Genomic DNA, 25,060 nt, shown 5'->3' with positions numbered 1-25,060 from the left:
AGATAATGAGTTCATGTGTTAGTTTAGGGCTATATACATTGCAGAAAGACACAGAAAGAATGTGAATAAATTAAAAATAAGCATTATACCTCTGTGTAAGGATTATAGTGTACAGGATTTAGGCCAGCAAAGGGTTCAAACACATGGGAAAGATGTAAAGAATTTTTTTCTCCAGCTGGCAAAAAGAACACAAGTTTTTCATGAAGAGTTCTAACAGTTAGCACCTATGAGGGAAAGAAAGTATTTGATATAACAAATGTATTTTTACATAAAATTTATATTTACAAGTACATATGTCTCTCCTTTTTACAAGAAACTTTTGAAAGACTCAGACAAACAGATTATAGAATACTAACTGACTCTGAAAAGACTATGGAAGTACTTTAATTCCCTTTTTTTAACTTGAAACTATGCTGTTTAATTCTGTGTCCAATGAAACTAATGTGTATAATTCAAACCTCTACCTCATCAAGACGTTGGCTAAGTTTGGCTATCAGTTCAGGGAAATATTTCTCATTTTTCCATGGATGTAGAGTGTAATGTTGCCACAGTTGTCCAGTCAGGTATTCACAAGCTGACACCCACTGCTCACAAACCAAGATGCCAGCCTGTATATTTTCTTTAACACTGTGAAAAGTATCCTCCCACAAATTCAAAGCTGCTAATTTTCTCTGAACAAATCTACCTAGTGAGCCACCTAGAAGACAAAAAAAAATTAAAAAACCAAGATGTTTAAAATAATTACTTTAATGCTACACCACATTCCAATCACATTAAAAAAAACAGTGTAGTGTCTTGACTTGAAACCACAGAAATGCAGCAATAACTGATTATTTTGTTTCCGATTCAATAAATCTCTTGAATATCTCCAAGGTAAAGAGAAGTTGGTCCAACATGTGAAGCTGATGGATATGGATTCTGGATTCCACACACAAGCATCTGACTTTATCAGCAGCAATGGCTGTATCTGGCTGCTCCCCACAACTCTTCCTCACACACACACACACACATCTGGCAGGAGCACACAACCTCACTGTCCTATGCCTGTCCCCAAACATGGGGCTGCTGTCAAGAGAATGAGAGAAGAACCTGTCTACACATCTTGCTCTCATCTTCACACAGACTGAACTGACCTTTAATGGGAGTTTATGTAAATAAGTTTTCTCCTCTGAAAGAAAGACAGGGAGTCAAACAGAAGCATGACACATCCAGCCCACAGGCTGAAAGATATCCAACTCCATCTTCTAACTATCTATTACAACTACATTCTAACTTACTATTCCCAAGCATATGTAAAGGCATCAGAACTGGCTCAATTACCACATACTAGAAGGCAAATAATATTCATGGATCATAATTACAAGAAGCAAGCACCTTCATGATGTGGGCTGTTATTGGTGCCTTTACAAGGAAGAAGGTCTCTGCTCAAGGAATCATTTTACTTTTCTTGACTGCTCATTTAATAAAGACTGCATAAAGGCTTACCTATGACATCCAAGAGATTATGCATGCGAGACTGTGGATAAGGATCATGCTCTGTCTGTCTCCACACACTGTCAACAGTGTCCTTGGTAGCCTCCACCAAATCCACAACTTCAAATAATGAGAAGGTATCCAAGTTGTAATAATCCTAGAATAAAATATGCTTAATATGTTTACTTTGCAAACAGCATTGTCAAAATATTTACACTTTTCTGAAGATGGCAAGTGCTGTAGTTTCCTGAGGTTTACTGCATAACAGAATATGTCACAATCCTCTTGAAAAACCAAGCATTTGTGTAAGTTTACTTGTGTGAAGTATTCATTGCTATCTGAAGCACTATTCAAGAAAGTGCTTTGAGGGTGCCTGAAGTGTTGCACAATAGTATTAATGGCATCCTTTTCATCTCATGAGTCAATCCCCAGCTCACAAACCATAGCATACAGTTCTATTTCCACAGCAGCTCCTAGTATTCAATGACCAAATCCACTCCCAAGTAAATGTCAGCATTCCCATGCACCATTGTCACTACAAGATACATGAATATCATTTAAAGTAAAACTTCGCCTAAGAAAAAATAACTCAATAGTTATATATTCATATATTTGGAAAGAGTGTACATATACTGACATAGATTTCATAGGAAGAGTGGTTCTTACTAAGTCTAGAAATATTTCCCCGATCACACGAAATAAAACATACTTTTGCAATGTCCTCAAATAGGTCTCTAAAATATGAAGCTCTCTCTTTACTACATCCTTTATGTCCACGATGAGCACATTCTCTCCAGTACTGAAATTCATCTGTTGGTGTAAGTATAGCTGCAAATAAAATAGAAAATATTTATATATTAAATGAATGAATGTTTATAAAATACATTCAGTCAAAACATACTTTCTAAAGCAAATTTATACATATGGTTATCCAAATATTCTCTAACTTCTGATCCTGAGTAGATGCAGTATAAAAGTCAACTCTGCTCTTGTGGCATGACCAAGTAATTCCAGTCTACTAACAACAACCAGTTATATTTTACACTGTGAAATCACTGGGAAACCTAAACTCTCAACTTGTAAATAAATTATTTACTCTGAATTCAAAAATTAACTGTAAAAGACATAATTGCAAAACAAACCTCGCACATCATCTTCACTGAATTTTGTTCCCGTGTAACTGGGATCTGATCGTCTGAGAGCAGTACTCAAGCCAGCTTCAAGCTCACTTAGAAGTTTCTGGAGCTTGGGATCAAATGTTTTACTCCATTTCTCATCCTGTAATGAAAATTTTGAAAATTTTGAAAATTATGACTCACATGATAGAGGAATTAGTATTTTCTTCCCATTAAAAAAATACAAAATTCAGATTAAGTACCAACCACGTAGTACCATTTTTTTCCCTGAAGTCAAGGAAGAGCACCTCATTCTTTTGATTTAACAATTCAGAATAATACTATAAAAAACATTTTTATTACAAAATCAAAAGTCAGTTGCCAGGTTCATAAAAGCACCCTGAAAGCATGTGAGCCATTTTTCCACATTAACCACCAATGGCTAGTGTATTCCACATTTCCTGTCAGGCATATGTATGACCAGAACCTTCCTTAAATCCTTACTGATAGGAGCTTAAGTACTTTCTATAACTTAGCAACTATAGCTATCAACCACTGCTTAATCTCCTCAAACATTTTGGTTTCATGACATGAAATATTTAGCTCAGAATTAGGTAACATCCTATTGAATTCCAATGTCTCAATATAAATCTACAGAACATTAAAGTAATATATTGCTCACCTTTAGTAATACTGGTGCAAAAACTTGTCGTACAGCTTGATAAAGGGTGTTGACTGGTGAATCTAGCATAGATGACACAAGAATATTACTGTGAAGATTATCTTCAGTAATTACATCAGGTCTCAGCTTAAAGAACACCAACACGTTATTCTTTGAATCAGTAGCTTCAATCTGTAATAATCAAGAAAACAGGATTTGTTTAGAAAGCTGTTACTAACCATTTACAAAACAATTTACATCAAGAAAACATATAACATAACCATATTCCTCCCTCTGGACTTTGATAAAATTCTGGTAGTATTTTATTTGCACAGAAAATTAAAAATTTTATACTTATTTCTGAGTCCATAGGAACCTGACTTCCAACATCAAATACATAAGGCCTTCTACAGCATATAATGTCTGTAAATATCACCAGTTCTTACTATATTTTGAAAACTCCACTTACCACTTTCTCTGGACAAAACAGAAACTCTGTCTTGTATAGAGAAACTAAGCATTAAGCCTATTTTTTTTAATTGCATTTTTATGCTACAAACCTTTGGGAATATTTTTCTATATATTCTAAATACTCTGTATGGTTCTCCTGAGTTTGTAAATACATTATTATAGATTTCTCAAGAACAGAGACAGGCATGCTCCTTCATCACTGAAATCATAAATTGCAGCATGACAAACATTCCATCCACAGCCTAACTTATGGGTAAAGTTCAAAAACTTGCTATAAAGTAATTACTGAAATTATTTGTGGCTAAGGAGAAATCATAGAACTGGAAAAATTGATAAATTTATAGCAAAAAGATATGCTAAGCGAAATCCCAGATCCTGTACAATTGCAAACATTTGTGTACTATTTTTCCGTTAAAAGAAACAAAGGTTAGTAGAAACAGCTTTCACTTTTATTGGGCAGCATCAGTTTTACTTTCTTATCAAGTGTTTAGCCCATCTCCCACAGACATAGCTTCATTGAGACAAGTACAGAGTATAAGACCAACATGCATCTGATCTTCCACAGCTGCTGAAAGCTGCTTTGCACTTCAGACAGTGGCTCAGCAGCACCTCCAAAAACTGGGTCACAAATATGTTCATTTTTGCCTGAATACAGCAGGCACTAGACTTCACAGAGGATTAACCAAGGAGTTATGTAAGTTAAGGGTCCACATCCACATGCTGAGGACCCCTTACATGCTTCTTCCGTGTGTGAAGCCACTGACATAAGAGACACCAAGTCCCTGGTCTCACAGCAGAACAACAGGTCCCATTGTCAAGACCCACACCTTGCCTGTACACTCTGAATGGCTGCACCACACCATGCCCTCCCTACATGGTGACACTGAGTGCACATCACACCCCATTGGCAGCAATCCCAAGAGTCACTTGCTGAACACAAGACTCAAGGCAGGACATTTCACACAATGAACCTCTGATATGCTTACAGCTGGACCCATCAATTTGAAAAATACATGCTTTGGACAAACACCCACTTTGGATTTGTCAAATATCAGCCAATGTGCCATACATTGGGTCCCATTCCCTGCATGGACACTGTCCATACAATCCTTTGGGCCATGTGCTTGCAACCATGCCCAGGAAGAAATCATACTCCATGCCCTGGGCCATTCACATAGAGACAATATACAACACACTAAAGCTGCACCAACATGGGCACAATCTGCTAACAAATGTATTGTCGGCTGACAATACAGTCTTCATGGACTCAGGGGACAGTGTTCTTGTTTCAGCAAGGATAGAGCTGATTTTCCTACAGTGCTGTGTTTTGGGTTTAGTATGAGAATAATGTTAATATGACACAGTGGTTGTTGCTGAGCAGTAATTACCCAAAGCCGAGGACTTTCCAGTTTCCCATGCTCTGCCAGTGAGGAGGGCACAAGAAGCAGGGAGGCAGCATGGCCGGGGCAGCTGACCCGAACTGGCCAGAGGGATATTCCGTAGCACAGAGCATCCAGCTCAGTGTATGAACTGGGGAGAGCTGGTCGGGAGGCACCGATCGCTGCTGGGGGACGGGCTGGGCATCAGTCAGGGGGTGGTGAATAACTGCACTGTGCATCTCTTGTCTCTCTTGGATTTTATTCCCCTCTCTCGCCCCTTTTCATTACAGTTATTAACATTATTAGCGTGTTAGTAGTTAGCTATTATTATACTTTATTTCGTTTCAGTTATTAAACTGCTCGTATCTCAACCCACGGCGTTCTTTTCTTCCCGATTCTTCTCCCCACGGCGAGGTGGGGGGACAGTGAGTGGTACTTATTTGCAGGCTGGGGTTAAACCACGGCAGCCGCCAGAAGCTTGCAGCAGACACAGAGACCTGCACAGATATTCGCAGAAGGGAGATGCCTGCCAAATCTGACACGATTTACGGCCACCAAGCCTGGGCTGACTGCGGGCTCTGCCTCCCCGCTCGCACGCCGGGACGCGGCGATACACCACGGTACCTTGTTGGAGGCGCTGAGCTGCGCGCCCGAGTGCTGCACCACGAGCAGGAACTCATTGCCGTCGTCGAGGAAGCGGCTCAGCTCGGGACGGGAATGCAGCCCCCCAGCCAGGGCAGCGGCACCACCCGCCGGCTCCAGCCCGAAGTAGTTGGCAGCCGTGGCGGAAATAAAGCGCTTTCTCCTGTCTCCCTCCCCGGCCATGGTGGCGGCGCGAACCCCGACAAGGCGGGATCAAGGCGGGGGCGGATCCAGAGCGCCAGGGGAGCACATGCAGGCGCTGGCGAGATTGGACTCAAAAGGCTCACGGCGGGAAGGACGGCGGCTCGCTCCGGGGCACAGGGCTCCGGAGAGGCCCGGAGCCGTCCCGGCGTCGTCGGGACCCGTCACTATGGTGACCAGAGATGGCGGCCCTGGCGCGCAGGCGGCCTAGCTGAGGGTGGCGCGGGGCAGGGAGGCGGCGCTCGACGCGCTCGGAAATCAGCGGAACGGGGCGGGACGGCGCTGGAGCAGCGGGCGGAGCGGAAAAGGTGCAGCGCTGCTCCTTGGCACGGCAGCAGCACTCGGCAGTCACCCAGGCCTGGGCCGGCCCAATCTGCTGCCAGGCTTCCCCTGGGATCACCGAAGCAGCTCGCCTGCCATCAGCTGCATCACGGCCGCCGCAGTACCTGGGGTGTTTTCCTCGCCCCCGCCCCACTCCGCTAGGGAGCCCGTGGTGCCCGGTACAGCAAGGCGGAGAGGGACCGCGGTCCCAGCCCCGGCGAGTGCTGGGAGAATGCTCAGACCGCCCACCGGGACCACAGGCTTGTGGCTGCCCGTGGTTTCGCGGGCCAGTGCGGGCGTAGCGATCCGCGCCCCGCTCAGCGATCCCGGCCGCTTCTCTAGAGTCTCCCTAAAAGGACGGAGCGCCTCGCGTCCTGCCCAGCAGCTGCCCCTGAGCTCCGCCACCGCTCGCGGCTCTCGGCAGGCGGCTGTCCCAGCCCCGAGCCCGCCTCCGGCGCTGACGGACACCCAGCTCCCCCCCGGCTGTGGGCTGTGACCGCGCGGGTTCCAAAGCACTGGAGGGGTTGGCGCTTCCCCGTTTATTTCGCTGCAAACGCCGAACCGTAACCGGCACGCGCGCGGGCCCCGCTCCGGCCGGGAAACGCGCGCGGCAGCCCCGCCCTCCCGGGGGCGGGTCCCGGTGCGGCCCCGCCCCGGCGGCGCTAGCACTTCCTGCCCGGCACCGTCTGTGTCCGGGTCGTTCTCGCCGTTCTCTCCGCAGCCGATACCGCCCGCGCTCGCTCCCGCCCCCGGCACGACACCCGCTTCTGCGAACGGAGCGGCGGCGGCGTCTGCCCGCGGCGAGCGGGGGACGGCAGCGCCCAGTGGGGCTGGGGAGGAGCAGCAGGAACGGGGTCTCCCCTCGTTTCCTCACCGCCGGTCTCGGGAGGCGGCGGCGGCCAGGGGAAGCGAGCCCGGGGGGGCCTCGGCTGCGGGCCCCGGCAGCGGGGCGGCCCCGCCCCGAGGCAGGACGATGCCGGTGAAGAAGAAGAGGAAGTCCTCGGGGGCGGCGGCGGCGGACGACACCGGCCTCAAGAAATGTAAACTCGGCAGGTACCGTCTCGCGGGGCGGCGGCCGGTGCCGGCGGGCACGTCCCGGGCCGCTCCGCTGCGGGCCCCGGGCTGCGGCGGCCGGGGGGCTCCCCGGGGCGGCGGGCGGGCCGTGTGGGGCCCGGCAGGGCCGCGGCCGTGCCGGGGGACACGTCCGGTGCAGGTGCGGCGCTCGCTCGGCGTGCGGCCGCAGCGGCGGCGTGGTCACGCCTCGGCGAGAAACGCCACGGAACGGCTCCCGTTCCCGGCTGGCTTTGCCTTTGGCTCTGCCTCAAGGGCCAGTTCTGGCATTTGTGCCCATATTCGTTCTATCTCGCTGGGGTAGGCGGCTCTCCGCTCTTTAAGGTTGCCGGTGCTTAGAGGCTCCGTGCTAAATCGTCGTTTCCTCTTTTTTTTTTTTTTTGCTTTTTTTCCCCCTTTTTTTCTTCTTTTTTTTTTTTTTTTTTTTTTTTGCTTTTTCGCAGTAAATTGGTAGGATTGGTCAGCACACTGGAAAACAAGAGCAGGAAAGGTTTCTCGAATAAATACAGGCGTCGGAAGCATCTTGTTCATTAACTACTCTAAAAAGACCGCTTTATGCCGAGATACTCAAAAGTTGGTGTTAGAATGATAAACCATTAGCGCGGTGCAGCAGGAGCTTACAGGGTGGCTTCCCCGAAGTAACTGCCTGCTTCGTCTATTAGACCTTGTTAAGTATGCCAGTAGAGCAGTAGTTACGGCTAACGTCCTGAGGACATGAGGATACAAAGGACTTGCGAAATCCACGCTACGGGAATGGCTATTGCAAAAAATTGTGGTGTATGGCCTTTCTCGTTGGCTGGCCAAACTTGAGCTTAGAAGTACACAGGCTCTTATTTTGTTATGATTGTTCATTTTGGGTAACCATTCCAGAGCTCATTTTTTGTAGTCATTGATGACCTTTCAGTTTCAATCTGTTATTCATTGCCTATAAATCTCTTCTTGTGCCAGCATTATCCTCTGTACCACTCTACTCTCTCATGGTTCTGCCTCAAGGTATATTTAGAGGGAACACTTCTGTTTTCTCATACTTTACTTTGTATACTTCTAAAAACTAAGTTATTCTGGTTTGTAATACCAAATTTCAGTTTCCATGCTCATCTTAGCACTTGTTTGCATGTGTTCACTTTCAGTTTGTCTTTCTAGAACACTGTTAATGGAAATTCAGGATCTTAATTTTTTTTACTTAGTGTTTTTTTAGCTTAGGAAAAGAAAAAAACTCACAGATTCTACAGGGAGCTGGTTTTTGGGCAGAAACTATGATGTCAGTCAGAGTTCATGCTAGGTGATCAGAAAATGCTAGATACACCAGCATTTTTGACATTATGTTCTTACACAACAAGTTATTGGTAATATTCTTTAGTAAAATCAGTGATTACAAATAGATCTATGTTAATCTGGATAAAGCCAATAAGCAATAGCACACCATATGACTCTGCCTCTTTCTGGTGACTTGAGTTCCTCATGCCAGTTGGATGGACGGATGAATGTTTGTAGGACTCCTTTAATTCTAGCTTTCAGCACAGAATGCCTCTTTTTAAGAGTGTTGTGTTCTTTAACAGTGAAGCTAAAAATGATACATGGGAGTTAAAGTTGTTCATCCCTCTCAGAATTGAACTATTCTTCTCCTGCTTGACGTTTTAATTTTAAAATTGCAATGTGGGAGCTGCATAATTTTAAAGCCTCGTATGATTAGTTCTCGCCTCATTGTTAGAAATAACCTTAGCTTGTTTAAAAAGTCTGTAATTTGTGTTTGAAAGGAGGATGCATTGAAAAGGTGCTGCAACTCCTTACTGACTGAAGGTGCCTTTGTGTAGCCGGTGTTTTTACTGGAAGAAATTCTGTGCGTTCTGTTAATGAACGATGAATTAGAGAATTCACTTCCTAGGCAAACTGGGTTGTGTGTTACATAATGAAAACAATGATGGGGGAAGCTCTGTGTGCTGAGCAGCTTCAGTCTTGCCACAGATTGCACACTGCTATTCTGGTATACGTACCAAATAGCTATAGAATTTGTAGATGCTTAATTACATGTATAATGTAAACCAATTGACCGGGTATTTTTCCCAGATTTGAATGGTTAACTATAAATAGCCTGACTTTTAAATATGTCAAACTCTGCAGCTTCTGTTGACCTTAATGGGGTCTGTGCATGTTCAGCACTCTTGCAAATCAAGCTGCTTATTAGAGACCTAACATTAAATGCTTGTATGTATAAATAAAAATAGATAATGAGGCATTTGAATTACTGAGGAGTGATATTTTGGCCATCTGTGTGGGGCTTTTGTTTAATATCTACAAGATAACAGTACTTCTGCATTTCAGGAAAAGTAATAGTTGTAATAAATTGAGCTATGAGATGGTTGTAATCTAAAGGTAATTTTATCTTCCAACAGCTGAGGATGACACAGCTGCCTTTTATGAAATTCAGCATAACTCTAGATGTATACTGACCTCATTAAACAATTTAAGTAGATTCATAATAAATGTTGTGTAATTTAATTTTTCCTGGTTTTCACATGTGTCATTAAAATAACACTGTTCATCCCTGTGTTTCTATTTGCTACTGCAGATCACAAGCATCTGGTAAAGTAATAAGTGGAGAGGAACATTTTTCAAGCAAAAAGTGCCTGGCTTGGTTTTATGAATATGCAGGTAATATGCAATGCATTCATGTTCGAAACTATATGATTTTGTTTTAAATAAAGCAATACATAAAACATTACTTGCGTTTTGCTTTTTGTATGCTGATGTAGACATAAAAATATGTCCATGTATTTGCTTCCTTATAACGTGTACTTGAATTAGGATAGCTTTTATTATTGCATTCTTGGTATTTGTTTTTTTTACTTGTTTTTGTTTATGCTTTATAACTTTAAAATGAAACAACAGATATGAGCAGTACAATGTTGAGCTGGGATATACTGAGTGATTCACTTCTTGCTTTGAAATTGTCAAGTAGAAGTCAGGACATTCAGAGATAATTCAGATTGATGCTTATGTGTCTAACTATATCTTCTTTGTGATCATATTGGAAGGCTAATGATATAGGTCATGATTTAAGCTCCTTGGATTTCTGTTTTACAAAACAAAATAATAGAGGTTTATACTGGTTTTCCGTCTGAGAATTTGTACTAATATTTTTTATATTCTAAATATCAATGTTTCATTCCAGAAGTATTTGAAGTAGCCTCTTTCAAACAACTCACAATTGCCATCAAATAGCTGCTTTAAGTGAATATGCAGTGTATATCACTGCTATTTATTTACCAATTCTATGGTTTCTGAATTCAGGATTTCTGAATCGTTATTAATTTCTTGTCTGGTCACTACTTAAAGTCCATCATAGCTGGTTGGTGATTAAAACTCAATAATTGTCAGATCTTAGTATGGAGAGAGCTGCTGATTTATCTGCCAGCAGTTGTTTTGAGTATATTTATCAAGACTGATATTTTCCTTGCAGTCTTTTCACACCAATGAACTACTCTTGTTTATAGTAATCTGCTCTATACTTTAGATTTGAGGCATACTCTTCTGGAGTGGAGTCTTTTCTAGGGAAATAATAATTCAAAGTTAATTTTCTTGTGATAAATTTCTTTGCACATTCTTCAGAATTAATGTCTATAAATTTTGGCTTTGTTATTGAGTCAAGAATTGAATGTAGGAGGTTATACTTTTAGTTAACCGGCAATCAAAAAATGCCACGTTTCTAGCATGAGCTAGAATTCCAATTAAATTATATACAACAGAAGCTAAAATGCTTCTATTAAAAGATAAAACTATACACACACATTTAAGTGTATGAGTTTTATGTATGATTTCTGGACCAGAAACACTCATTCAAGCTTTTACTTGTCATTGCCAGTGGACCCTTGTATGTGTTTCTCTTCATAACTTGCTGGGGTTTTTTAAGAATTTTCTATCTAACACTGTTTGGCCTTGCTTACCTAGGCAAAATGTCCTTTGCAATATTTTTCAGGAGGTAGGTATTCATGATGTTAAGTGTCAGTTGGATTTTATTTTTCTGCAGAAGTAGCCATTCTCAATAGGTTTTATTGATGATGTTCTTACCTCACAGTGAGTAGTTATTCAAAGCACATTGTCCAAACTCTTTAAGAGGCTTCTGCTTACACTGGCAGCAGATAAAGTGGAGACAGATTCGTCAAGGACTCTGCCTATTATAAGTAGCAAAATTTGCCAAAAAGTTGTGAAGTGGTATGTTGTTTTGGAAGCTAAAACCTTTGCCTTTTACATTAGTTCATACTCATTAACTGTTAATGTAGTGATCCAGGACGCATTCAAATACTGTGTTGACAGGCCTTTTAATAATATTTGGCTGCCCAGTAGGAGTCATTTTTGGAGGCTTAGTCAAAATAACTGAAGCCAGAGAGATTAGAGGAACAAATGACATGGAGTGTCTGTATGCACTCTTTAAAGGCACTATTTTGCTGCATTTTAGAGATTTTGCTGTTAAAATGGAGAAATGACAGCATAACGCTAACTGTTGTGGTCCTAATCAATTTGTTTTCATTATGGTCCTGAACCTTTTTTTTGCTTTGTATATGGCTAACATGCTCAGCATTTCTTCAATTTATTGTTTTCACTTTGTTTGTTTTACTCAGCATTGTAAAACTCATCTTACTTTATTTGTAGATTCACTCTCTGTGTTAGTGTAAACCCATAATGTTAGCACCATTGAAAGAATAATATGTGCAATACTAGCTCAGACAGAATTAGAATTTTTTTGTTGGTGATGAAATAATTTTTTAAGAACATTATTTATAAAGTGACTTCAGCAGAGAGTAGTAGTACCCAAATTGTCTTAAAACAATTGAGTGCCACAGTTATTGGAGTTGAGCTGGTCAATAGGAAGCTCAATGGAGTTTTTTGAGAACTCGGATACAAAACTAAGATGGCTCATCTGCTATCATAGGGAGGCAGTGCACAGCACAAACATTCTGGTGTAGCACATACATGTCTACACAATTGCACTTGATAGAATAGGTCTTGCTTAAAAGCTACTTAATAGTGTAATTCAATGTTTTTAGAAATACTTTGGGTGCAATATAGCCTAATTATTGTTCATAACTCTTATGAGCAGTGAATGTTACTTGGATTTTTCACTCTGGTGTGGTTTTTGCTTTGAAGGTCCTGATGAAGTTGTAGGCCCTGAAGGAATGGAAAAATTCTGTGAAGACATCGGTGTTGAACCTGAAAATGTAAGTTTCTTTCATAGTGCTAATAACACCTAAGGGGATATTCGATAAGGTTAAATTCTGTGTATAACTCTTAACTCCACTAAGCAGAGAGTTTTTCATCTTCCTGCTTGTAGGAGCTGCTCTTAAGATATTTCAGCCGAATACATCAGTTTTACTTGGCTGGTGTGTGAGGTTTTTTGGGTGGGTTTATTATAGTAATACTTAATTTTCAAAAATTGAAAGTGAGGGAAAAATCGCATGTAGCTGAACTTTTTAGTGGTAACAAATATGAAGACTAAGCATGTATCACAATTGCTAGAATGTTTGAATGCTTTAGAGTTTTGTTCTTGGACATTAGTAAATCAGCCTTTTGTTATGTACTGACTTCTTTTCCTCCCCTTATTTTTATTTTTGTTTCCTCTAGATTATTATGTTAGTTTTAGCCTGGAAACTAGAGGCTGAAAGCATGGGATTTTTTACCAAGGAAGAATGGTTAAAAGGAATGACCTCATTACAGTAAGAGTGTTTTTACATATCTAATAGAATGTTCTAATTTTATAATTGTACCTGTAACTTAACTATTCTTGTTCTGTTTCATGTATGTTGGAAATAAGACACAAAAAAAGCTGTCTTTTAGTTCTTGTTTTGGTCCACAACTGCAAAATTAATCTGAGTTAACTCAAAGGATTAAATTATTGTCTAAACCTTGTTAAGTCAGGTTTTGATGGCTTCCTTTTCTTGCAACAATATGTTAAAATACCATTGTAGTTAGCAGATATAAATAAGTAGATCAGAAGATGCACATAAGCATGTCTCAGCACTGATATTATGGAAAGATTTTACTGATTTCTGAGCTTTATAGATGACGACTGGATAGTAATTTTGGCTATTGGTGTTATTTATTAGATGCACATCAGAAGCCATGCTTAATGCTTAGGTTAAGTAACACCTTTTCAATTAATAAGTTAACTTCTTGCTCTTTCTGTTTGCATTTGGATTTTTGATTAGTTAATGCTCTGCCTAAAGAGATTATTTCTTATATCAAAGTAATCAGTTTTTTTTTGTGAGGCTTAAGTCAGTTGTTACTTTTTGTTCATTCTTTGTTGAACTACTTATGGTACCCTAGTGTTGTAAGGCTGTCTTGTTATGACACTGCATTTAATATTACAAATAGGGAACTACTCTTGCAGCTAGAGCAGAGTTCCCTGTCACTTGTGGATTGGTTTGGGAAATTGTATCAGGCATATACCCTCTGGTTACTCAAAACTCTGACTCTCAACTCTTACTTGATTTGGCATCAGGCTTCTGACAGTTGCCTTGATTATTTTGTGACTATCACCAGAAATTAAATTAGGAGTGGGAATTATTAAATTGCCTGAAGTTCAGGGTGACAGATTAAATTCTGGGTGCTTGATTTTTCAGATGCAGTGAATGGGTATTGGTCAGTTATCTGAAGTATTTAATTCTTACCCCCAAATAGAAGCTTTAAGAGTTAGCCAGTTTCACAGAATGCAAGCACGGACACGTATGAAATCAGGCCCCTGTTCAGAGCCCATGTTTTAGACTAATAATTTGCTGACTGGAAGTCTTCCGGTTCTTTTCAGAACAGAGCTGGTCATGCTATAGTCTAAATGTGTTTAATACTGAAAATAGGGTACTGCTGTGCGTTTTCATAGAAACAGACTTCTGGTGAGAGCGCTTGCCTGAGCCTAAAGCAGTTGATGTGTATGTTTGCTTCCCCTGTTGCTCTCTAAAAAGCTGGCTGAGCAGCTGGGTGAAGCAGAGATGCTCACATAGCACAACTCAAGATCCATAGGCTAAAAAATACGTGCAGGCTTTGGCTGGGAGTGAGCAAGCAGTTCTGTGATGTTTAGCTGCCATCTGAGGTTAAACCATGATGAAAGAAAATACAAAGCTGTAGACTTGTGCTGTTATTGCTTACTAGAAAGGGAGGATTATATTATGGGATTCCATCTGGAATGGGATTATCTATTTTCTCTTGAAAAGTCTGAAAGGAGTTTGAAGGAAAAGGGTTTTACACTTAATAAAATATTATTGCATGCTTACACAGCTTATTTCTTTTCTTTCTAATTTTTGCATGAAGAAATGAGATTGAAATGCATTAAAACCCTAGAGTGTATTCCACATAGACTTCTGTATAGAATCTTTATTTCAAGATACGTGAAATGTTACACAAGATAATTGCATGAACAGTGTTGGGTGGGATTCAGCTCAATAGTAAGATACCTAAATGTTTGGTTTATGTGCAAGAGCTGGATTTCTTAAACTCTTACTGCAATCTTTGGAGATCCAGTCAGTGTAATGGAGCCTAGGGAAGTATCCAGTTTGCCCTAAGACCTAATGACTGGTCACCTCAATTGCTCTTAGAGGTTGCTTGAATGAATGGCAACACCTGAAGCTTAGGACATCCCTGACAGTTAGATGGCAGCATTTGGGTGCCTGAATCTTGAAGTGACGTTCTCTCTGCGTGTTGTTTTGTAATACACTGGTGAGGTTTGCTGTTTATGAGAAAAATAAATGTGTAGTGAGGTAGATACTGTCAAAATGAAGGTGAATTCAACCTAAATATCATCTTATGAGACCTAAGCAGCTTAGGCTGGGAGGTTTCCAGTATGTTGTGTAGGTGGGGTGTGGGGTGAATTCTGCCCTGTATATGTGTGTGTGTGCATATACATATATATGTATGTATATATGCAAGCTCTCTTCATGGCAGACAGAATCAAGTACCTCTGCTAGGCCGATTATTTCATCCTTCTTAGGATGAAATGTATATAATAACCTTAAATGCTTTTGGTTTAGTGTTTGTAAACATCTTACTGATTTTTCCTTTTAGTAAAAGACAAGTATATATGAATAGCTATGAAATATAAAACATTGGACTATCTGAGTAGGAGTTAATGAATCATCAGTTTGTCCGTGTTAGCTGTGCCTCAGATGATCTCTCTATCTAAACAGAAATTAAAGTACATTCAGTTTGTGGTGCTAATTTGAGTTTTGTTAAAAATGTGACATAGGGATGAGAAGAGAATGTAGTAAGCTAATGTCTAATTTTGTTAATCTTGAGGTAACACTATTCAGTGCTGTCTTTCAGTAAAGACAGTTTGGGAAATTGCATCTTTTTCTAGTGTCTATACAGGAGTTTAGTGTTAATTCACTTGTGCTAATGAGAAGGTTGTTCTGCTTATTAGGAAGCTTATTCCAAGTATGGGTGACCTCAGTTGTCTGTTTTATGGTGCAGCCACACAGGCAGCTGTGCCTTTGTAAAAGAGGAGTTTGACAACTCCTTGCCTATTTTTGGGAGGAAGGTCAGTTGCTGGGTACAGAAATGCCTTAAACAGCTTTAACCAAAATATGTTTGTGTGTCAGGATCCAGAGGTTGGTGCTGGTCTGAGCATGATCCATTTGGCTTTTTGTTATAAATGCACTGATAATAAATTGCTTAGGAGTCGTGATATTTAATTATTGCTCATTTTCATACCAACTTTTTCAAAAGAATAAATTGGGTATTAAAATACACATAGCCAATAGTATTGTATACAATAGCTGGCATTTTACTTTGCACTTAGACTTATGATTATTTGAACAATTTTAACTAAGTAGTTTGCCAGAAATTTAAAGATACTGAAATTTGAGTTTACCCATGATATGGTAAATAGTCTATCAAGTTATATTTAACAATGTGTGATAAACCCACTATAAATATTTTATATGTCACTAGTACACTTAAAACTTGAGCATTTAGGTAGATTAAATAGGTAGATTTGTCCTCAAATATGTAGAACATTCTGGTAGAAATAGGAAGCTTTGAACAGTAGAAGAGATATGAATAAAAAACACAACGCCTTTCTACCATAGCATAATGCCATTTTAAGGGTTAAATAGTAGAATACAGACCAATTCAATGGCTGAAGACAAAAAAAGTAATTTAGTAAATGTAACAAAAAATAAAATCTCATTTAACAAGAGATCTTTTCAATTTGTTATATGGTTTATCACAGAATATACTAGTTGTCATCTGAATATGTAGCCTAATTAGCTAATAGTTTTATTTATTTAACACCAGTGTTGGCTAGGACTTAGTGCTGCTTTAGGTAGATGCTGCTAGGTACAAGAAATAATAAAAGGTTGCATCAGTTGGAATTGCTACTGAGACAGACTGACAGACAGCTGTGCACACACGGGCTGGCAGATCTGAGGAATGGGAAGTATCAGCTGTGGGCAAAGTAGAGCATCAAAGCCCAGCAGCCCTTGCTGGAGGCCTGTGTGACAAGTCCATGTGGAGCTGTTAGAGGTGCAAATGTATTCTCTGAGAGGCAGGCTGCTAAAAGGGGGACACGTGACCAGAGGAAGTATTTATGTACAGCTGCTTTTCTGAAAGTATGCTTCTTCATGAAGGATACAAGGCAAGGCAGATTTTTTAATTTATTCTTTTTTAGTCATGGCAGCTTTTATAAGAATAGAATGTCCTGTTATAACTGTTCTATTGAGTGAATATTTTCTGGAGGATTAGCAAAGTTAAATTGCATTCTCCTTTGGCATTGTTGGTGAATCTGACCCATTTTCTATTTCCTTGCTGAGTAAAGTACAAGGAGATCTTTCTGCCAAGGGGTTATTTTTGCCAAAGCTTTATCCTGTTGACTAGTGGACCTGTATGTTCTCATAGAGCCTTTGGTTTTTCGGTTTAATAGTTACTGACTGTTAATCAGGTGATTAATGTTTTATCAGAGTTTGCATTTATAAGTCATAAAACATGAGCAGACTAGTATGTTTTGCAGAGTGCCTGCTCAATCCTGCCAGTTGTAAACACACACTTGAAAACTACGTGTTTAGGGTTTACATTTTCCCATTATTTACAGCTGGATTTTACCCCTTAATGCTCACTGAATGATGTTGTCTTCAAACATTCATAGTGATTGGAAGATAAGATACTGCTGGGTGTGAATATAGATTACAGAGTTTGGAATTAAAAGACTATTATTTGAAATGTGAAGCATGCACTTCATAGTATGTTGCTGATATATTTAAAATTAAAAACTTGCTTACAGAAGCCAGCATTCATTTCAGTGAGCTGCAAATATTGAGCATGTTCAAGATTCTTCAAGTCAGTTTCACAGTATTACTCCTGTATATCTAATGATTGTGCTGTGACGATTTCAGGTTTTTGTGTTTGCTGGCTTTTTTTTTTGTTGTTGCCTGCTGTTGTGTTTTGAACTCCTAATGTTTTGGTTTTTTGTTGTTTTTTTTTTTTTTTTTAAGGTGTGACTGTACAGAAAAATTGCAGAGTAAATTTGACTTCTTACGGTCACAGTTGAATGACATTTCATCCTTCAAGAATATCTACAGATACGCCTTTGATTTTGCAAGGGTAAGACTGCTGAAATGTTAGGCAAGTTCTTACTTTTATTTATTCAACAAGCTTGTACTTGATTGGTTTCTGTGCTTTCTTTATTCAACCTTAGGAAAAAGACCAGCGAAGTCTTGATATTGATACTGCAAAGTCCATGTTAGCTCTTCTGCTCGGAAGAACTTGGCCACTGTTTTCAGTATTTTATCAATACCTGGAGGTACAAGTTTCCTTGACTTTTTGAATGTTGGCATAGTAGTTGAACTGTTCTGTGAGAATATTGTGGTTTTTTAATTCAAAAATGTATCTGTATTGCTCCCTTTACCTTGCTCAATGTGCTTATGAAACAGTAATGTTCTTGTATGCATCAAAATCCTTTTCTTCCTCTCTATGCCCCAGCCCCTTTTCTTATCAAAGACAGCTAAAATTCCATCTGGGTTTTACTCCTAAATATAAACTTGAAAGTAAGTAGTAGAACCCCATTAGTCTATTCAGCTGCATCTGCACTGCATTTCAAGTTTGATTTTTATGTCCTTATGATCATAATGTATTGTACCCTGGAGAAAATAAGATTTTTAAATTTTTTTTAATAGTTCATTCTGAAAATACATCTCAGCTAGATATGCCCCACTTTAGGACTAGGCAAAAATATAACAGTTTTTGAAGCTTAGAGGGGTAACTTAACTGATTTCCAGGTTTTGGGGAGTTTGATTCTGTTCTGATCTTCCAAGAAATCATTTCATGTTGTTTCATAACTACAAAATATGTTCATGTGTAGTATTTTTTAAAATAGAAAATCAAGTAAGTAATAGCCATTGTTACCTATTAAATAGTTTGTTAGGAACTCATTGACGATAAAAAGATAAATGCGGTGCAGGAGTACCAAATGCCACTTGACATTTTAATATTTTGAAATTACTTTTCCTAGCAATCGAAGTATAGAGTTATGAACAAGGATCAGTGGTACAATGTACTAGAGTTCAGCAGAACTGTCCATGCAGATCTTAGCAACTACGATGAAGATGGTGCATGTAAGTATTCTTAATGTTTTGCTTATTCAAATATTAGCAGAGAATTTTAAAATTGCATAAAATGAATTTCTATTGCAGAAACAATACTGTAAGGTTTGGGTTTTTTTCCAACAATGAATACAAAAACAGACCTGATAACCATCCACCTTCAAGCTGCAGTTATTAATTTTTCCTACTTGTTTGTCAGGGGTATAGTATGTAAATAGTATGATGATTTACTTGAGCCAGCTTGTATTCAGTGAGAATCTAGTGAAGGTGCTTGCTGCATGCAACTGTAGACTTGCAAGTAGAATTATAAACAGCGAACTCTCATTTTGTACTAATATATAATAAACCATATATAATAAACCATAGCTTAACAATTTTTGCCTACTTGCTGGTATTTGGGGCTGAACTTTCCACCTGGCTGGTAGTCAGTCATGCCATGACTGAATTGCCTAAGTTCTATTGGTCCATGTTGTAATTGTTCACAATTTTGAAAACTTAGGAAAGAAGGAATTAGTTGTGCTGTTTGCAACATTTGTAAGATTATTTTTATGCCTTCCATTCCGTTCACTCCACCTGTCAGATATCGGGAACAATTTTTTCCATAAAATGGGGGTTTTTTGCACTTTTTGTCATCCTTGGATTGGAATGATTGTACTAATCTATGAGTATTTTACCATGGGATTGCCATGGATGTTTCCTAGAACAGTAGTTTTAAACCCTCATACTGAAAATGTTTGAAAGACATTGCCCATTATGACTCCAAGTTTTGTCTGTCTGCAGGGCCCGTACTTCTGGATGAATTTGTTGAATGGCAGAAAGTTCGTCAAGCGTCATAGCAAGAATTCAAAAGAAAATGCAAGAGTTTTTTTTTGGTGCCCGCCTGTACACAAAGTAATGAGAAAAACAAAGGATTGCATTTTCATTCATAAGAAAGACTTTACAGTAATTTTTTTTTCCTTTTTTAAGGAGACTTTCTTGTTACATGTGCTATGGGCATTGAACCACACCTCTTCTGAGACTGAAAGTTGGAGTTCTTGTTTTGAGTCTTATGTTTATAGCATTTCTTTCAGAACAATAAAGATTCAGATTTGTGACAAAGGCCTAAAAGTGAAGGATGTCCCTTGAATGTGAGTGTGGTGTCTATTTTTAAAACCAAATCTATAAGATATCTTTCTCAGAAGTGCCCTTTGCTATGAATTTTTGAAGACCTTAAAATACTTAATTGGCGCTCCTGCTTGCTGTTGGTGTGATTGTCTGTGTGGCAGATGTTAGAAAGAATGGCTGATTTTGGAAGCCCTGGGTGGGAGTGTGCTAATTTATGTAGTAAGTATTGATCATGGGTTGTGCCACAGTTTTCAGCTCCTCGTGGAGATAAAGGCCTTAAACTCCTGCTATTGTTTTTTATTTCTTTGTCTATTTCCCACCCAGTGGCATGGCATTTAATGGCAGACCCTTTCAAAGTAGAAAGGTGTAGAAGAAATGGCTTTGTGTGCAGAATGGCTGGAAACTAGTTGCCTGTACTTCAGATGCTAAACACAGATGCTAAACTCTTTGGTACAGCAAGGCAGCTTCAAATTTTTACTGCTATTTAGGTTTTTTGGATTGCTTTGTACAAGTGCAATTTATATTTTAAAAGGGAAAACTGGGAAGACTTGGTTTCATGCTTTTCTTCTTGCATGTTTTAGACTGGAGGCACTCATAACATGACTTTTTTTTTCTCTCTGGATGGTTTTCATAATATAAATCAAGAAGCAACTATTTAATCACCTACATTTCACCAAGTAACAGGCTGTATGTAACAGGATATTAAATAGCACCCTGTTACTCTGTGTTCTGAGTCCCAAAACTACTGTGCTTGCCCTTTTAGGCATTCAGTATTCATTACAACTTTTAAATATAGTAGAAGTTTCTCACTCTACCTCCATGCCCAGGAGACTCAATGCCACCCTTGAGAAGGGAAGGGATTTTAATCAGTACATGTGAAAAACCAAACCAGAATGAGAGAATGAAGCATTTCCAACTTCTGCTTTATTATATAAATATTATACAGACTGTGATAATACTGGAAGACTCTCAGTCGGTGATCAAGGCCTGTGTGCCAAATATTTTAACAAGTGAAGTAAGAATAGACAATGTAAGCTAGGCATGACTTGAAGATCTTTGCCTCAGGGAAATTCTGTTTTGCACATCCCTTAGTCAGACTAAGAAGCGCGAGTTTTCCTGTCCTTAAGGAAAGCTGTGTTTCCAAGATGATTTTTTTTTTTTTAAGAAGGCAGGTGGAAAAAGGAAGGTATGAAGAGAAATAAGGGGTACCAACCAAGTATGTGCCTGTGCTCTTTTTCTACTACTGAGGACCACACTTGCAGCTTCTCTAGAAGTATGCTTGCTGTGGGCTGCAGGACACTGCAGTGCTGGGCTGTGGGCTGTTCTGTGAGTCACCTTGAGCTGTAGAAGCTTGGTTTCACCCAAGTGAGGAAAGCACCGGAGGAAAAGATACTTGGAAGATTTCTGCTTGTACAATAGCTAGTGTCTGTGTGCATGTAAACAGATGCACTCCAGCTGCTCTAAATATTTTTTTCCTGTATTTTACAAAAAGTACCTAATTTTAGACCTCGTGTGAGCTGCAGCATTTCCCTTCAACATGTTACAAGTTATCCATTTGCATTGCTGATAATTCTGATGTCACTCATAACAGAGTGCTTTTCATTTAGGAATTGCCCTACTCCACAGGAAGCTTCTGCCAGAATGAGATTAATTTCAACAGTCCTAAGACCTGCTGGTACAATAAGGTCCTAAGATGCACAGATAAACATGCACCATGTTACTGATGTCAAGGGATGTACTGCTGTACACTAAATCTCTTCAGGGATGTTGATTCTAAAATTACTTTCAAGTTCACTGCAATGACTCCTTGCATACTGTGTTTAGTCCCCACTAGGGTGTTCTCTTTCCAAAAGTTTTGAAATTCTGGTCAGAAGAATCTTTTATAGCTTGATTTTTAAAAAATCATTGCTTTTAGGTAACTGCAAGCTGTTGTGAGTTCAATTTAAACCATTTAGTCCTAGAGGATGATATTAGAGTGTAAAAGTAGCAGTGACGCACCTACCAATCTGAGTCAAGTGCTTGCCATTAAGGTGTAAGACACTATATGATGTATCATTTGTATCTGTTAAGGTTTTATCAGTAATCCTATAATAAATCCATGTTTCAGGGATTTACAATGCGGTTGTGTGAGTGATTGAAATTCATCAGTTACTGTAAAACTTTGGGGATTAATGTATTTAAACTAGTTGAAACAGTTTCTCAAGTTTGAATAAAATAGAATTTCAAGCCCTGGTTTTTTGCTTAAAACAGCAGTCAGGTGTATTGTTTCAGTGGGAATTATTGGCTTGTACAGTTTCATTGTGAACCAATCATGTTTATTAGCTGTGTTTTATTACATGACCTTACAGCTTATTGTGGATAACTGCCAATAGCTGTTAGCTTGGTTTTTTGTTATTTTAATTTTGTGCATGCCCACAAGCCAAACTTGACTTCTGCTTTCTTTAGTCTTTGAACTTTAATTTTTGTTTTGTTCAGTTGTATTTCACTCTGTGGAAATTGTTTTTAAGTGTTATGCCTTATCTTTCAGTGTTCTAAGATGAAAGTTTCACAGGTGAAATATACTGCCACAGAATGACAAATTGAAGGTGAAATGTCTTCCAAAATTAAATCATAGTGGTGTCTATATTAGTGGTATAAATTTCACATTAATCCCACTTTCACTTCTTGACATTAGTTCTTCCTAGCACAATTAAATCAGTTCTAGTTTTCTTAGGTAACTAATAGTTTGCAGTTTAAAGTCTGAAAACACCCACCTCTTCATGGGAAAAGCCATACCGGTAGATCACAATGTAGTATTTCTCTTGTGTAAAAATGTGATCTTGAATTGAACAGTTGTGTCTGTTTACCTATGTCTTTAACTGTTTATGTAGTTTTGGTCCAATTTCTCTTTACTCTTTAAATTAGCTTCTTAAGTTCTTTACTAATGGCTATAATTTCACTTTTCTCTGTAACAGACTTTGAATTTGGCTCTTGAGATGACTGCGGACATCAGCTTGGTACCTGTTTTGGGATGAGGGCCCTGTGGTCTCTGTGGCTTTTGTTCAGGGTTTTTTTTTTATCTATCAAAAGCTTTGTGCTGATACATTGATAGTGACTGCACAGAAAGTGCAGAAGGGACCATAAGTTCAATGTTTCTGATATTTTCATATTTTGAGCTAGTAAACAGTTCCTTCAAAGCAAAATGTAGAAACTTGTACAGGTTTAGCTTTATGAAGTGTGATGAATAAAATGGTATGTATTAGGACAAAAAACTTATTTTATCATGCTGCCTCTTAGTTTTTCCTTATGTGTTTTTGTGTATGTGTATTTGTTCATAAAATCACTGAGGTAACTTAATTCCAGCAAGATGGATCAGTCTCATTGTTAAGTCAACTTTATTGAAGAGTTTCTTTGCTTCTGTGTTTAGATGTAGGAAATAGAACTTTATCACAACTGTGAGTAACAACAAACACTGTTCTTGATCATATCATCCTGTGTTATTAGGTGCTGATAGAACATCATGATCCTGGACATTGACTCTCATTAATTCATTGAATGAACACAGTGCCAGCAACCTGTTGCAGTGCATGTGAATGAAAAGGGAATGAGCTTTCCTGTCTTCTCCAGCTGCATCCCATTACTCTCCCCCAGTGTCTCTTAGGTCACATGTGTGTTTTTAGGAAGGGACTTGGTGTTTTGTAATATACTCTTCCATAAGGTTTTTCAGAGCCCATTACAGAAAGGATAAAGACAACATCCTGTCATATGTTTGAGTTAATAGCACTGCTCTCTCTCAGACCTAAGGCAATGCCTGTTTGTTGCCTCCACGGTTCTGCTTTATGTTGGTTTTGACAATGAAGTTCCTGATGCCTTTCTGAGCCAGTAGAAGTTTAGTGATATATGGACAGCAGGCATCTCATATCTACAAGTGACGGCAAGAGTTTTGTTATTTCTTTACCCATCTGTATTAACATTCTTCCTATTTTTTCCTGTCTCTGTGAGAAAGGGCATTGAATTAATAGGTAGGTGCATTAAAGCCTGAATGTGCACTGCAAGGTTATGTAGCCTGTGTTACCTTAATTTTAATTTCAAGCCACTGCCAGATGTGTCACCAGAAGGAAATTGTTGTATCACGTCATCTGGATTCTTAACTCTAATCTTGTTCCTGTTTTTGTCCTGTTTAATCAGAGTATAACATTCTACATATTTGGATCTCCTTGGCTTTTTCCCCTGAATAGTTACCATAATAACAATGACAGAAGATGTAAGTTACTGCATTTGTTTTATAGGCCTTAGACTAGACAGATGTTTGTCTTGATGAGTCAAATACTATTTCTTTAATCCAAGTTGGTTCCAGTGTGTTTCTGTTAAATGACTTACTACTTTATAAGTAATGAAAATGTAATTGTTGTGTCCTGTTTCTCTAGAAACTGTACATTGATCAAGTTGCTTTCAACGCATAAAGTTCTCAAACTTCTTGAATTAAATTTCTTGCCTAATTATGACAATTTTAAAAAGAATCACTGTATGTTTCAGGGATTTATCCATGAGTGTATTTTTATCAGCTCAGTCGTGAATTAGTGCTGATTATAAAATAAAGGTATTTTTGGTTGATTTCAATTCTACCTAATGTGCAACTTAATTTTTCCTTAGTGTTTATAGAATTACTTTGTTTCCTTTAGTCTTCATTTTGTGGTAGTAAATTAAAGGGCTAGAACACAGACTGCTAGCTAACTTTTTTCTTGTGGTAGCACTGAGGTGAGTTTTTTTAATTCTTTTAAATATTAGGATATTTCAGAAACGTTTGTTGTGCCTATTATAATAATTAAATTATGAAGTGAAATAGTAGATGTGGTATCTAGCCTCCTGACTATCAAAGGCTTAATTTGAAATTATTTTAGCATTCAAAATCAATTAACTATAAATCAGTTTTTCTAATGAAAAAAGGAGTATCTTATGATGTAATGTCTCTCAATGATTAAAACTTACTAAGAAATACGATTAACAGCTGTATATTTCATCCTCATAAACTGCTCAACATATGTCAATTAGAAGACTGACAAA

The 25,060-nt window shown here is 39.1% G+C and overlaps 2 protein-coding genes across 2 annotated transcripts in view; one reads left to right on the top strand and one right to left on the bottom strand.

The window, feature by feature from the left end:
• Positions 1 to 6,394, bottom strand: part of DYNC2H1 (dynein cytoplasmic 2 heavy chain 1) — a 143,236-nt gene extending 136,842 nt beyond the window's left edge. The window contains exons 1-7 of the mRNA XM_059493367.1: positions 5,724 to 6,394; positions 3,271 to 3,441; positions 2,616 to 2,751; positions 2,183 to 2,301; positions 1,486 to 1,630; positions 465 to 697; positions 90 to 224 (exon numbers count right to left, since the gene is read on the bottom strand). Coding sequence (XP_059349350.1) covers positions 90 to 224; positions 465 to 697; positions 1,486 to 1,630; positions 2,183 to 2,301; positions 2,616 to 2,751; positions 3,271 to 3,441; positions 5,724 to 5,924 — 1,140 coding nt within the window. The 5' untranslated portion in view covers positions 5,925 to 6,394. The remainder of the gene's footprint in view (positions 1 to 89; positions 225 to 464; positions 698 to 1,485; positions 1,631 to 2,182; positions 2,302 to 2,615; positions 2,752 to 3,270; positions 3,442 to 5,723) is intronic.
• A 576-nt stretch (positions 6,395 to 6,970) lies between these two features.
• Positions 6,971 to 20,020, top strand: DCUN1D5 (defective in cullin neddylation 1 domain containing 5). Its single transcript, XM_059465887.1, has 8 exons — positions 6,971 to 7,316; positions 9,904 to 9,986; positions 12,480 to 12,550; positions 12,954 to 13,045; positions 17,807 to 17,915; positions 18,010 to 18,114; positions 18,823 to 18,925; positions 19,694 to 20,020. Exons 1-8 carry the CDS (start codon positions 7,237 to 7,239, stop codon positions 19,747 to 19,749), a joined length of 699 nt encoding a protein of 232 aa, XP_059321870.1. The 5' UTR covers positions 6,971 to 7,236; the 3' UTR covers positions 19,750 to 20,020.
• Positions 20,021 to 25,060: the final 5,040 nt, after the last annotated feature.

The sequence above is a fragment of the Ammospiza nelsoni genome, chromosome 2 (genome assembly GCF_027579445.1).
Source record: "Ammospiza nelsoni isolate bAmmNel1 chromosome 2, bAmmNel1.pri, whole genome shotgun sequence".
In the NCBI taxonomy this organism is placed as follows: domain Eukaryota; kingdom Metazoa; phylum Chordata; class Aves; order Passeriformes; family Passerellidae; genus Ammospiza; species Ammospiza nelsoni.
This window is presented reverse-complemented; position numbering and strand designations above follow the sequence as displayed.

Excerpts from the sequence above, each read along its gene's own strand:
- DCUN1D5 (XM_059465887.1), top strand. The coding sequence starts at position 7,237 with ATGCCGGTGAAGAAGAAGAGGAAGTCCTCGGGGGCGGCGGCGGCGGAC. Across the intron at positions 13,046-17,806 it reads AAAGGAATGACCTCATTACA|GTGTGACTGTACAGAAAAAT; the intron begins GTAAGAGTGTTT and ends TTTTTTTTTAAG. Across the intron at positions 18,115-18,822 it reads TATTTTATCAATACCTGGAG|CAATCGAAGTATAGAGTTAT; the intron begins GTACAAGTTTCC and ends TACTTTTCCTAG.